At 66.4% G+C, this 14,467-nt stretch overlaps 2 protein-coding genes across 2 annotated transcripts in view; both read right to left on the bottom strand.

Annotated features, from left to right (window-relative positions):
• The window catches only part of IPO13 (importin 13), a 31,502-nt gene extending 28,874 nt beyond the window's left edge, over window positions 1–2,628 (bottom strand). The window contains exon 1 of the mRNA XM_086617220.1: window positions 2,560–2,628. Coding sequence (XP_086473346.1) covers window positions 2,560–2,628 — 69 coding nt within the window. The remainder of the gene's footprint in view (window positions 1–2,559) is intronic.
• A 1,373-nt stretch (window positions 2,629–4,001) lies between these two features.
• ARTN (artemin) lies at window positions 4,002–8,263 on the bottom strand. The gene is made up of 4 exons (XM_086617788.1): window positions 8,218–8,263; window positions 5,106–5,176; window positions 4,795–4,984; window positions 4,002–4,438 (listed from the first exon to the last, which is right to left on the bottom strand). The coding sequence occupies exons 1-4, from the start codon at window positions 8,261–8,263 to the stop codon at window positions 4,002–4,004; spliced, it is 744 nt and encodes a 247-aa protein (XP_086473914.1).
• Window positions 8,264–14,467: the final 6,204 nt, after the last annotated feature.

Below are 14,467 nucleotides of genomic sequence, written 5' to 3'. Positions count from 1 at the left end.
CCCAGCGCAGCTCTGCTCCTTCCCTGTGTCACGGGAGAGCTCCCTATGAAAAATGGAGCAAAAAAATACAAGGAGCAACTTTCAGATGTCTTTTGAATTGCAGCACCTGAACCTGACACCTTCTCAGGAACAGAGGCAGCTGCCTGCCTGCTGCTCACAGGCTTTCAGACCTGCCAGCTGGCAAAGGGCAGCATGGGCCCAGCTCACAGCATCTGCACCCTCCCACCCCCCTGCAACCACTGGTCACAGCTGGAGGGATCAACAGGCTCTCTGGCACAGGTCACGCTGGATAAACACAGCAATGATCCTCTTCAGCTACATGGGCACCCAGAGCCCTGCAAAACTGCGGGGGCATTTGTCCAGCCCACTGCATAATAAACAACAGTGAGGGTACAGAAGGGTCCTCCAGGGACGTGAATATTCTCCACGAAAACCATCAGAAGAGCGTGATGGGCACGGTCTCACAAAAGACTTCTCTGGCTACAACCGCCACATGTGATGACTTCCACTGCGGGTAACTTGGAGAGGCTTCGATCCTCTGACTTAAGAGATAACAGCTCCTTATGCTGTTCCTAACCCCAGCACTTATCACCAACTGACTCAGAGTGGAGTCAAACCTCGACTTTTATCAGTATTCAGTGTTATTAATAGAGCCATGCACAAAACCTGCCAGGCAGAAGAGCCCAGGCCAGCAGAAGCATCATTTATCTGCCAGCATCACCTCTGACAAAACGGCTCTACCCACCTGCCTCCCACCAGCCCAGTCCCCAGCAAAGCCCACCTTTCCTTTGCATTGTATCAGAACCACCCCACAGCCCTCCTTGAAAAGACAGACATGGGAGGGCTTTGAGCTGCTGAACCTCTGAGTTTTATCTGATACCACCCCACATTTTTTCCTCTGGGCAAGGACCGTGCAGCTGCCCCCAGCCAGCAGTTCAGAGTCCCACCACGGTCCACAGCTGCACCTTCAGAGGACACCAGTGAGATGGCAAAGCCTGCGGAGACCAGGAGAAGCCAAGCAGGCTGGGGGAGGGGAGCCAAAGCATCCTAGAGGGCATATTTGCCTCCTCCCAGGCGGCAGGAGACTAAATCCAGAGGAGCGTGGCGAGGGCTAGCTGCCTCTCGGCACAGCGCCACCTTCCCCAGCCAGTGCCGGGTGCCCCCCGCCCTGGCACTGCCCACCCTTCCCGGGCAAGTGTGTGCTTCATTGTTGGTGCAAACAAAGGAGCGGTTTGTGTCTGCCGAAGAGAAAGGAAGTCAGAGGCAAAATCATCCAGCAGCCCTGGCTATATGCAGATTAAGCTGCAGAAGGTTGCATTAATGTAGCATTTTCCAGACACCAGTTAATCCCCCCGGCCGCGCTCTGTCTCCTCCTGCCTGGCGGAGGTGGGCTGTCTCACCTGCAGCCACAAAGGCAACCGGTGCCCACTTACAAACCTGACATTCCTGATGCGACACCTCCTGTGAGGCCGGGCAAGCTGCGGGGGGGAGGCAGGTGCGAAACACAAGCCATGTGCCCACCAGCACGCCCGTGGGCATTGCTTTGGCAAGGAACTCGGTCTATTCTTATCAAGGAAAAATGAGGACGCTGGGATTCCCACTAGCTGTCTGGAGATCGAGCTATGGATTGACAGTCTGTCAGTTTCCGAGCAGGGTGAGTGGAAGGCAGCAGCGCTCTGTTGCTGTTTGCCCTTCAGGCACGCATCCACTGCTGCCCTGCCTGCAGCACCTCCAAGATGGCCCAAGGGAAGTGTTTAGCTCAGCTGCCTGCCCCGGCGCCCACTGGGGTGCCCTGTTTGGTCCCCGTGATGAACCCCAGATGTGATGAACCCCAGATCACACGGAGGCTGTTCAGAGCTCTTCCCAGCAGCAGAGTGATGCCGGCTGCCCTCGCTTTGCCGCGGCCATTCCCTAGATCCCAGATTTTGGCAATCACAACCTCGCTCCTCTCGCCGTGCAGCAGCTTAGAAGGACCTCGAGCATCAGCAGGAGCACGGATGGGGTCTGGATCAGTCCAGGTTCAGAGAGGCATCACCGGGCCATCCACCCTCGGAAGGCTTTTCCCAACCGTAATTCCCAGCAATTCCCAGAACCTGGCGAGAGTCCCGGTGCCCTCCCCTCCTTGCATGATGGAGACAGCGGAGACTGCTGGGGTAGCCAGGACTAGACCCGTAGGCTCTCCCTGCCCGGCACTGCAGCACGGCGACCCAGAGGACGCCCGTCGGAGACACAACTCCTCCCTTCTGCTTCCATTTCTGCCACATCATTTTCCTCCCCGGGCTGCCCCGATGCACAGGAGCCGGCGGCTCCATCTCCCGCGCCGCGCACCGGACCCACCTGGGCGCCCCGGCGGGTCCCCGCCGCGGGCAGGGTGGGCAGGGAAAGCGGGGATGCCGCCCCGCCGCGCTCCCCGGCCCCGGCACCGCCGAGCAGGTGTCCTGCCGAGCCGCAGCCCCCGCACCCCCGCGGCGGCATCAGCATCCAGCATCCCGCAGCCGCGTCCCCCCCTCCCCGCCAGCGCCGCGGGCGGGCTGGGTGGGCTCGGGGCGCCGCGCTCACCTTCTCCACGTTCTCCACGGTGAAGTCGAGGCCCTGCGGCGGCGGCGGCGCCTCCGCCCTCCGCTCCATGGCTGCGGCGGCGCTTAGGAGGCGGCGGCGGCGGGCGGGCGACAGCGGCGGCGCACGGGCAGCCGCATCGCGGCGGGACCCGCCTCCCGGCTCCGACGAAGGCGGCAGCACCGGGGCGGCGCGGCGCGGCGCTGCTCGGCTCGGCTCGGCGCGGCGCGGCGGTCGCACCGAGACGCGCCCCACCGCCGCCCCGAGCGTCACCGCCGCCCCTCTCCGCTCCGGCACCGCCTCGCCCCGCTGCCCCGCAGGCGCGGCCGGGCAGCCCGGGACCTGCCGCAGCACCGCGCCGCACGCCGGGAGCTGTAGTCCGGACCCACGCGCGTCCCCTGCCGGGTACCGGCACCGAGCACCGCCGGGCACCGAGCGCCGGCAGGAGCCCCGCTCAGCACCGCCTCCCACTCTGCCGCTGCCAGCCCGCGGGTGTCAAACACGCCGGGCACCGCCGCCTCCCCCACCACCACGGGCACACGCAGGGGTTGGACACGCAGCCCATCGTTTTATTGCTGCAGGAAAAGACGACTGTACAAAAATAGAGTTTATCCCTCAAATTTTACAAATAATAGAAAAAAGGGGGTGGGGGCACGGGGCGCCGGGGCCGGGGCACTGCCCAGGGCTTTACAGCAGCTCTGGGGTTAAATTACACCCAGCCCCCGGGGGCCCAAAGTCATAAATAGGAGCTGCCGCTCGAGAACAATAAATAAATAATTTAGAGTAATAAATAGTTTAGCGCCACAGCACCGCGGGGGCAGTGGGGGGACCCTGCCACCCCCCCGGGAGCCGGGCAGGGGTCTCGGCAGGTGCCTGTGCCCCGCTGCCCTGTAGAGCACCAAGGGCTGGCACAGTTTGTCCCCACTGCACCCCCGTCCTCAGGGACACCCTCTCCCTGCAGGGCAGTTCCAGCCACTGCCAGCCCCAGGATGCCCGAGGGCACAGGGAGGTTTTGCCCCTTTTCTGTCCCCCTCTGAAGCTTGGGTGACGCTTGGCCCCAGCTCCCCTAAAGCAGAGGTGCGGGAGCACCAGTCCAGGCAGGGCGCAGGCAAGGGGGGTGCTGCTGGTGGATACTGGGCTGGCAGATCCCTGCGAGCAGTGAGGACGCTCCATACCCCCTCCAGCTCCTCTCCTAGGGCTGAGCCAGGGTGCACTCGGGCAGGACCCTGCGTAGCCGGCGGCATCAGCTGCTTGGCACTGAGCGGGAGGGGGCTCAGCTGCCCACCCCCCCATCACAGCTCCATCTCTCCTCAGTCCCTCGTGGCCACACAAAACCAGGGGCACCTGCCTACGCCAGACCCTTCCTCCGGGCATCGGTGCTGCTGTGCACCACGAGCCGTTCTGCTGGTCTACGTGGAGCTGGGGCCGAGCCGGCAGCCCCCTCCTCAGCCAATGCAGCTGCACTCAGCCGCTGAGAGCTTCTCCACTGTCTGCCATGTGTTCTGCACATCCATGAAGGAGACGGCCTCATAGCGGGTGGGCCGGCAGCAGGGGTGGCTGAGGACCCGCTCCTGCGGCCCCGGCGTGATGAGCTGCTGCCGCAGCAGGCTGCCCAGCGTCAGGTCGTAGTTGCTGCGTGCCCGGTGGCAGGACCCACTGCAGTACTTGAAGAGCACAATCTCGTCCGAGTTGAAGCCCAGGCCCAGGTCGCGCACCTTCACCATCAGGTTGCGGATGTGGCAGTTGCGTCCGCGGGCCCCTCGTGAGGATTTCCGCTGCCCCTTCTTGGCTTTGCTGGCACCCGGCGGTGAGCGCTCGGCACGCAGAAGCAGATCGTCGACCAGCTCCACAGCACCAGGGCCTCCCGTTGTCGCGTTGTCCCCTGCACACAGAGGGGACAGCACCATCAGACCCCATCCTGCACCTGCCACCCTCCTGGCACTTGCCAAGCCTACTTGTTCCCCATCGTGACTTGCAGACCCCTCCTGACCCCCCATCATGGCATTGGCTGAGTGCCCACGGGGCAGTTGGGTGGGTGGGCACCTGGCTAAGCATCTTGTGATCCCCAGGGCTCTGCCATCATTCCCAGCATGAAGCACGGAGCCCCATGTGCTCAGGCTCCCAGCCCAGCCTCTATGTGCAGAGGCAGCCCTGCATGGGCTGGGGCTCCCCACAGCAGCTCCCAACCCATACTCGGGACTACCGTGCCCAGGCTGGGGGTCCTGTCCTAATACGCACCGTACAGCTGGCTCCAGGCAGCGGTGAGTGGTACCTCCACGACATCCTCCACAGCCGGGCTGGCACCGGCCGTGCCCTGTGGTGTGGGAGCTGTGTCCAGCGTCTCGTTGCAGTGCGGTGTTCGCAGGGTGCCCGCAGCCAGCCCAGCCAGCAGCGAGAGGATGGCAAAGAGCCCCCACAGTGTCCCCTCCTGTGACAAAGCACAGTACAGTGGGGTGAGCCCTGACCAGGGTCCCCACACCAGAGGCTCCATGAGCTGGGGATGGGGATGTGTGGTCCTGGCCATCTTGGCCAGCCAGACCTCGGCTCACCTTGGGCTGTGGGTGCGTGGTGGGTCCTGCAGGTCTCGGCTCTGGTAGCCCCGGTCGCTGCTCCATGCTGGCTGCAAGTGCAGAGGTGGGGGTCAGCACCCACTCAGAGGGGATGGGGTGGGCATCGAGCTGGCTGGCTGGGAGCTGACACACCTCTCCCCTGCCCCTGCTGCGCATGCCATCCCCTCCCACACAATCCAGCACCCCGCAACACTTCCTGCACCCCCTGCATGACCCTCCCTCATCCCCTCCCCACACAGCCAGGCAGCCTCACCACCCCACGCACCCCTTCCAAGAGATCTGGCAGCTGGGGCGGCCCAGCCTTCACCTAGCACCTCTTCTCAGGGGGATGCAGCCACCTCCTCACGCCAGCGGCCCGGGATGCCAGGCTGGACCGTGAGGCAGTGGCTGGGGCTGGGAGTGCCACGGGGGGGGCCCTTTCCCATGGCCCTTCCCTGGGAATGTTTTTCTTGCTCGCAGTGGGAGCTTGACCTTGGAAACGCCAAATCCATTAGCGCTGGGTCCCCGGGTGCAGCCACCCCCCAGCCCTGTGCTGGCTCCCCAGCCTGCTGCCTGTGCCGGGCTGGGACACGTAGCCCCAGAGCAGCCCGGGCAAGTGGGGCTGCGAGGGGCAGGATGGGCAGGCAGGCAGGTCTCATGGGGACACAGTGGGACACGGGGCACCACGCTGGGATCCCTGTAGTCATTTACCCCAACAACAATGCCCAGCATCCGCTACCCTGACACACACAGGAGAATTTGGTCCCCACTGTGTATGGTCCCAGCAGAGCCGTGACCACAGTCCCAGGGGAGCAATGTCCCCTGGGAGGTCCAGTGTCAACTCCCAGTCTGCAGCCACATGTTGCACCTCCTTCCCCATCTCCCCCAGGGTTCAGGAGGCCCCTGTGCCCCAGTGTCCCAAGCCAGGCTCCCAAGGGGGCTTGAATCCTCCTTGGCTCATCTGCTGCATCCCCTGTCTCTTGGGACAGGACTGTCCCCTTGGAGCTTGGTGTCATCCTGCAGCAGGGAGTTCCCCTGTCCCCTCCATGGCTTTGCCCGGACATGTCCCAGGTGCTTCAGTAGCAAAGCTGGGACAGGACGCGCTGAGGAGAGTGCTCCTGGCCAAAAAATGAAGGGAGACGGATGGGCACCACTGGGACAGCACAAGGAGACAAAATGAGTTCCCCCAGTGCCTCCAGCATCTCCGGAGATGGTCCCCAAGTCCCAATTACCACATCTGATGCCACACTGCACTGGCCACACCGTGACAAGGGGCTGTGATGGGCACAGTCAGGCCCATGTGACTCCTCCGGGGGCTGTGCACCGGGCAGGATGCGTCCCCGGTGCAAGCAGGGCTGGCACCGGGCCCTCAGCCCCGCCATCCGCCGCAGCCTGGCCAAGCACAGCCCACGCAGCACGTCGCTCCCGTGGCGGCCTGTGGCCCCGCGCCAGCCACTGCCTCCAGGTCATGTTTTTCCCAGGCCGGCACCCCCGGAGGGCCAGGCGAGGGTCCCCGCGCCGCGCTGGGAGGGGATGGGCTCCCCCGGTCCCCGCTCCCGCGCCGGCCGCCCCGCCGCGGCCCCTCAGCCCCGGCATCCCGGCGGGACGGGACGGAATGGAATAGGATGGGATGGAATGAACGGGATGGAGCAGCCGGTGCAATTCAGGCTTCTCCCGTCCGGCGGCAGCACGGCCCCGAGCTCTGCGGCGGGAGCGCTGCCGGCGGGGCGCCGGGCGAGGGCAGCCTCCCTTCGTCCCCGGGAGCCCCGGGACCAGGGCTACGGACGTGCCTCGCCAGCACCTCCGCAGACACGGAGCCCCGTCCTCGGGTGCAGCTTCCCGAGCGCGCAGGACGGCAACCCACGTTGGCCCCGCACCCCGGCTCGGTCCCTGCTTTCCCCCAGCGCGGGCAGGGCTGAACCAAGTTCCTGGGGCACCCATGGGGTGCCAGACCTGCCCCCCCCCGGCAGATCCCCAGCTCCCGCAAGGGAGGGATCTGGCTGGGGTCTGCCCCTGCCACGGCTGCAAAAGCCCAGCTGCCACGGCTGCAAGAGCCCAGCTGGGCCATTACCAGGCACAGGAGCCCTTTTCAGGGTCAGGATCAGGCCCATCCATGTGAGGACTTGCCTGTCCCCCCGCCCGGGGCTGAGCAGCAGCATGCTGGGGCAATCCCTGTGCGGCTCACTCTACACCCACCCGTGAAGAGCCCCGGCGAGAGCCCCACTGCCCGCGCTGGGCACAGGGCGCTGGGGAGCGAGTGCCCCGTGGGCTGTACCAGGCCCCCGAGGGAGGCGGCAGCCACTCGTGAAGCGCATCCACGCGGAGCCAGTGGGTGCCCCAGCCCCGGGGTGAGGGTGTCAGCTCATGGAGTGGCCGCTTTTGGAAGGGGGCTATGCTGGGACCTCGCTCGCCACTGCTCGCCGTGCCAGCCCTGCAGCCGCGGGTCCTGCCCGGCACCATGGGGGATGCCCGGAGACCCCCAAGGGCACCTGCGGGCACCGGTGGAGCCGGCGGTGGCCCGGCATCCCACTGCGCCTGTCCCTGGCAGGAGGAGTGACGGAGGGGTCAGAAATCAACCTCACGTGTGACGCGGAGCTGGCACCCGCCTCGCAAAGCCGTGGGAGGACGAAGTCGGACACGTGGGGCACACGGGCGAGACCAAACTCGGCCCCAGCCCGGCGAAAGCACAGCCGGGGGGCCCGGGCACACCCGCCCCGGGGCTCTCCCTCGGCCACCGCCCGGGCAGCCGGGGCACAGACCTGCCCGACGTGCCCAAAGGGCCGGGGCGGGAGCTCAGGGAAGAGGCGGGTGAGAACGTCCCCGTGCGTCCCGGGCACCCGTAGCGGGGTCCCGCCTCTCCCTGCCCGGGCAGGGAACCCCGTCCCTGTCGCGGCCCCGAGTGCTTCCCGCCGCCAGGCCGGGCTCGGCACCCCGGCAGACCTGACCGGGGGCGGCCCGAGCCCCCTCGCCGCCCCGCGGGCTTTGCCGGGGGCGGGCGGCGAACCGGCCCCCCCGTACCCTCCCGCAGCTGCGGTACGAGCCGCCGCCGAGGCCCAGCGCCGCCGGCAGGCTGGGGCGGACGTTGCCGCCCGCCGCCCCGGCCCGCACTCACCGTGCCCGCGGCGGGGACCATCCCCCGGGCCGCCGCCGCCCCGCATCGCCTCCGCTCCCCGCCGCCCCCCGCCGCCCGCCGCCGCCGCGCCGGGGCGGGGCGCGGGCGGGGGCCGGCGCTGCCCTGCCGGCACCTGCACCGGCTCCAGATGCTGCTCCCGGTGCCGCTCCCGGTGCCGCTCCCGCTGGGCCTCGGGGAACAGGTCCCGGTCCCGGTGCGCCTCGGGGTGCAGTGCCGGTGCCGGCGGCGGCGGTCGGGCGCGCAGTGCGGGGCAGCAGCGGCTCCATCCCGCTCCCGCCGCTGCCGCTGGTGTCAAATTCCAGCCGCCGTCACCTGACCGGCGGGGCGGGTACCGGCACTGGCACCGGCACCGGGACCCCGATCCGCAGCAGCACTAGGATCCCGACCGACACCCCGACCCGCACCGCAGCGGCACCGGGACTCCGACCCGCACGGGCGTCGGGACCGCTCCGGGACCAGGACGGCACCGGGATCCGACCAGCAGCAATAGCCGCAGCCCGACCCACATCAGCACTGGCTCCGCGCCGGGACCCGCACCGCCGCCGCGCTCCCGCGGAGACTCGCACCCCGCCGGCACCGGCACCGAGACCCCCGGCGGCACTCGATCCCCGCCACCACCACCTGCCCGCCGGTCGACCCCCGGGACAGTGGACAGCGCTCGGCACCGCCGGGCAGGCGGACAGGCAGACGGACGCGCAGCCCGGACGGACGGACGCCCGCTGAGCAGGGGTCCCTGCCCCGACAGCCCGGTCACAGCGCTCTCAGGACGGACACAAGGACGCCCCCGGGGACGAGTTCAACCCTTCCCGGAGCGCTCCGGGAGCAGAGCCCCACGGGGACCCCACGCCCGGCGTCGGGGGGCAGAGCTCCACGGAGACCCCTTGCACTCAGCGGGACACCTGGGCCCGTGGGGACTCGGCGGGGACGGGATGGCGGGGGGGGGGAGCAAGGCAGGGACCATCCCGGCAGCGCCTGGGCCGCGGCGGGGCTGGCCGGCGTCCCACGCACCCCGAGCCACGGCGGGCCACCGGTGTGCCTGGCGTTCACGTCCGGCCTCGCCGGAGGAGGAGTCCGGCCTCCCTGCCCTGCCTCCCAGCCCGCCCGCGCCCCGCGGCCACAGCCCACGGGCGCCCCGCGGCCAGGTCCACCGCGGCGGGGCCACCCGCCGCCGGGCTGCTTACCTCTGCCGTCTCCCTGCCTCCCTCCGCCGGGGCCGTCGCAGGCCCCGGGGACATGGGGGCCGGCTGGCGAGCCGAGCCGAGCCCGTGCGAGTCCTTACGTCACCGCCCAGGGCCCTCCACGTCCATCCCGGGGCTCTCGAGTGCTCCTTGCAAACGTGCCAAATCCCGGGGCCGCCTCCGCTCGGCCCCGCTTCACACGTGCTCCCTTGGCCGGAGCCGGCCGCCGGGGCACAGCCCGGGCCGGGCAAGCCCCCCCCGGGGCCGGCCCTCATGGCCCGCCGGCCCCCCGGGCCCAGCCCGCGGCGGGGTCCGGAGGCGTGCGGGCGGGCTGCGCGCCCCGGGATGCCGCCTGCCGTGTCATCTGCCCCGGCAGCGCTCGGCCGCCTCGGCGCAACCTCCTCGGGCTTATATAACTCCCCGGCTGGAGCGGGGCCAGCGGCTCGATCGCCGGCTGTGCGGCGGGCTGCACGCCGGCCCCCCCCGGGTCGCCCATGGGGTCTGCCCCGGCACCCGGGCCCCCCGCGTGGCGTTAACTGCTTCCCCGCCGCTCGGCAGCCCGGACCCCGCGGTCCCGCGGCAGGGAGGGCCGGCTGGCGCGTGCGAGCCACCGGCGAAACCGGCCGTCTCGTCTTGTCTCATCTCGTCGGATTATCCAGCGCGGGGATGACAACTCCTGCGTCCCTCCTGCGGCATCACCTGCCGGCGAATGTGCTGACACAGGCGGCGCCGGCTGAGCCGCCCCCGCCACCGCTGGCAGGGACGGTGGAGGTGGCCCGCAGCCCACAGCTGCTGCCCTTGCCCTGGCACCTCACCGCGTGGCCCTGGTCCCCCCCTGCTCCTGGCACAGGAAGCTTGGCCGAGCCTGTGACCATGGGTGGCTTCACAGGCCTGTGTGGGAGGGTGGGCTCTGCCCGAGAGCTGGGGCTGCTCTCATCCGTGATGCTCTCATGGGAGCTGGCAGAGGTGATGCCCTGGGTGCCTTACCCCAGCAGTGGTTTGGAGGCCCAGGCGCAGCCCTGAGGTGGGAGAATCAACCAGGGCAGGAGACTGGGGACAGGGAACAGGACCCTCCGCTTTTCAGGGCTGCAGACTAACAGGGCTGCCTGTTTGGGAAATTTCCGTGACTGACATGTCCTGCACCAGGTTACCTGGCTGTCCCTGCGGGGCTGGGACTGGCCACAGCCCTGCCCACGCACAGGGAGCTGCCCAGGAGGGGCCACACAGGGAGGGGAGGGCTGCCTCCCCACGGACAGCCCTCGGGGCTTGGAGACAGCCCAAGGTGCTGGCTCACGTCAGGGGTGACCCCATCACCTTCCACCTTCCCTGCAGGCTGGGCTGGTCCCTGTGTCCCCAGGGCACAGCCAGGAGCTGCTGTGGGTGTGATGCTGGTGGTGGGCAGGGGGCTGTGTGGGGCATGGCACGGGGAGATATCCAGGGAAGCCCATACAGGTGGACCCATGGTGTCCCTTGTCCTGTGAAAGAGGTGGCTGTGCAAAGCTGTACAAAGCTGGCCTCCATCATCTTCCAGGTGTGCCCCCTTCATGGCTACTACCTCAGGCACCTGGGGACCCTGGATCTCTCCTCTGCCCTTAGCTCTTGTCCTGGGAGATGTGATCCTGCTGCTGCTGTCAGCCTTGCTGATGTCCTGCCAGCGGCACCTCCTGCCTGTCCCCCCAAGACTGTAGTGGCAGGAAGTGGCACATCCCAGTGCCGTGCCTGAATCCGGGCACTGCTCTCTGCCCTTGGTCTCCCATGAGTATCGGCCCTGCCCTGGGGAGTGCTGAGCATGGGCCAGGCCTCACAGGGTGCTTGGGGTGCAGGGCAGTGTCCCCAGTCCCATGGGTGTCCAGACAGATGGGTGACCTGCTCCCTGGTTGCTGCTGGCAGCAGCTGGCTTGGTGCCTCCCAAGGCACTGCCTGCATCAGCCTGTGCTCCTGCACCCCCAGAGCTGGGGTGTCCCCATGTCTCTTGTCTGGAATGAGCCCTGTGGGACCAGGGCCCGCTGCGACATCTGTCCCTGAAGGTGCCATCCTTGTGTGAGGCAGGATGGAGGTGATGTGGTCCAGCCAGATGGCAGAACTGAGCACGTCTGTGTGAGGCTATGGCTGGGTGTGGCAAAATACAAGTGGGAGAGAGCTGTGACGCAGATGGACCGACCAGTTGCATCACCTCCATCTCAGTGGTGACGTGGCTCCTTCAGAGACACCTGCTCCAGAACAAGTGTCCTTGTTTCTGCTGACCTGAATCTCCCACGGGCTGTCCCCGTGTGCCCTGGTCTCAGGCTCTGCGCTCTCCCCCTCCGCAGCCCTCCCAAGGCCAGGATGTAGCACAGGCCACCCCTGGGGCTGGCCTGGCCTGATGGCAGTGGCAGCCCTGCTCTTTAAGGGCTGGGAAGAGAGAAGTGCATGAAGGAGGGTTTGAGCAGCTCCAACATCTCCTTTCTGGGAGGGATTTGGAACTTGCAGCCACACACTGGGGAGGGTCGGGCAGTTGCCTCTGCGGTGTCCCATCAGTGCGGGCAGAAAGCTACCTCTTGAATTTAATAGCTGGCAGGTCCAGCAGAACGGTCACCCACCTGGAAGCAGCCACCCTGCTCCCCCCAAGCGAAGGGTCTGTCCCCAACCCGTCCTGTGGCTCTGGAAGCCCTTCAGCATTGCCGGGGTTTGCCGCAGGGATTACGCTCCTCCCCCCTGGGATCTGGCAGGTGTTGGAGCTGGTCACAGTCTCAGTCCCCAGCTTCCTAAACCGCTTCCTTCCTGGACGCTGTGGTCAGAAGGTCACTTGGCTGGACACCTGCCTTTGTAGGGGCCGCACCCAGCCCAATTGCTGCTGTGACCCTTAGCGGGAAGCCACCTCGCTGGAAGGGAGTCTGTCCCTGAGAGAGCCGGCAGAATCACAGGCAGAGCTCCAGGCAGCCTGACCCAGGCAGGACAAGCACCCAGCCCTCTGACCCCCAACATGCACCCAGCTCATGAGCCCCCCTCCCACTCCTCAGGTCACCTGCGAGGAGGAGCACAGCCCTCTCCTGTCCCCAGCACCAGGCCAGTGGCATTGGCCAGCTGCAGCTCCTGGTAGCTGCCTCTGGGTTACTGTGCTGAAGGAGCCAGCAGTGAAACCAGGCTGGGGACAGCCCGAGCAGGGGAATCCCTCTGCCTCCCCTAAAAAAGGCCAAAAGCAGCAGAAGAAAGAGGCCAGCCAAGCTTGTTTGATAGCTTTATTGCTTCTGTGATATGACTGAATTGATGTGACATAAGCCAGCTTGGAGGAGCCTGCAAGACTCTTGCCCTCCCTGCCTAGAGGGGAAATTAAAAAAAAAAATGCAGAAACTAAAACTAATTTTAAAAACTCATTGAGTTCTTGCATCTCAGCTTGGTACAGTACCGGTGAGCGCACTGGCCTTTGGAGTGAGTCCCTGTGCAGGCTGTGCAAGGAGCCAGTGCCTGGAGGGGCTGGGTAGTGGCCTGGATCGCCCGTACCGAAGGACACGTCTCTAATACTGTGTATGATGCACACTTGGATCGATGGCATGTGCTGCACTGGTGCCAGTGGAGCTCAGCATGGCGGCTGCCTCCCTGCCAGGCAGTCTGGAAGCCCTTGCCTGTCCCCTGGTGCTGCTGGTGCCCAGCCTGTCCCTGACTGATACAGCCAGCCAGCCAGCCCTGTCCTGACTCCTTCCCTCTCTCCCAGCAGCACCTGCACTGAGAGGCAAAGCAGCAGAGCAGGACCTCCCTGCTGCTCCCTCCCAGGAAAAGGAGATGCTGGAAGCCCAGAGCTGCTGGGCTGCAGAGGGTCCCTCTGCTGCCTCGTGCTCCCTGGCTGTGGTGCCTCCATTTGGCATGTGTGAGCTTGAGGCCACAGCATGGCCAGCCCCAACGAGATGAGCTAGTGGAGGGAGCCCGACACCACGGTGGTGGGCACTGGGGAGGGCTGTATGCCACAAATGCAGGAGCAGCCTGTGCCCACGGTGGGGTCAATGCAGCAGCAGCTCTCTGGCAGCCCCTCAGACCTGCTCTCTCCACCAGCCGGAGCAAAACCTTGCTGCTGGAGCTGGCTCCTGACCTCCCTGCACTCGCCTGGTTTCTCCCTAGGCAGGTTCCCTGCCACCCCAGTGGCCTTTCTGCACTGCAGCGTGCCAGAGGCTCCAGGCAACCCCGCTCTATATTTAGGCTATAGAGAATTCCCCTGGGCTCTCCTTTTCGAGCTGAAAAGGTGAGTCACTGAGAGGGAGAGGCCGAGACTCACATCCGTCCCACTGACCCTGCTCTGACCCGTGTGCACTGCTCGGAGCTGGCAGGACTGCAGCGTTTCGGAGGGCGGGAGGCGGCTGCAGGTGCACACGGGGAGGCAGCCAAAGGAGCAGCATCCAGGAGCGAAACCCAGTGCTGCACACCGCTCTCGGGGCTGGGGTGCACACCCCCAGCGCCTAGCCGCAGGGCTGCTCCGTGGCTGTGCTTGCCCCACCAATGTCAAATGGGACAGTGAATTAGAGGGGAGCCCTTGGCTCCCAAACAACCTCCCATCTTCTCTTTCCTTCTACTTGCAGGTGGTCCTGACCCACCACAGGCACCCTGGGCCATGCACTCACCTATTCAGCCTGGGCATATTTGCCTGGAGACCTCCACTAAGGTGGAGGGAAGGGCTTGGAGTCACCTCCCTGGTCTGCAGGGACAACTTCTCATCAGGACCTGTCCCTGGCTGTGGTGGGGAGCTGGGATGCCAGGGAAAGCATGGGCCATGCTCTCTCCTTGGACCTGGAGCCAGTGAGCTGGAAGATAAAGGTGCCCTGTAGCTTTGTAGTGCTCAATGAAACAGACTAAATCAAATTAATGCCATCACAGGCCTCCATGGGGATGCTTCCCTCAGGGGGTCGAGAGGAGCCCAGAATGGACACTGGAGGCTCTTCACCAGCCTCCTCCCCACTGCAGCCACCCGCGCTCTGGCATCTCAGCTCACTGCAGCACACGGATGCCACCCACCACCCCATCACTGCCCCAGGGCTCCCAGAGTAGCTGGTTAAGGACCCAGTTCAAGCACCAAGGCAGAGGGT

This window comes from Tauraco erythrolophus, chromosome 10 (assembly GCF_009769465.1).
Source record: "Tauraco erythrolophus isolate bTauEry1 chromosome 10, bTauEry1.pri, whole genome shotgun sequence".
In the NCBI taxonomy this organism is placed as follows: domain Eukaryota; kingdom Metazoa; phylum Chordata; class Aves; order Musophagiformes; family Musophagidae; genus Tauraco; species Tauraco erythrolophus.
The sequence above is the reverse complement of the archived record's forward strand: the minus strand, read 5'-3'. Positions and strand labels throughout refer to the sequence as shown.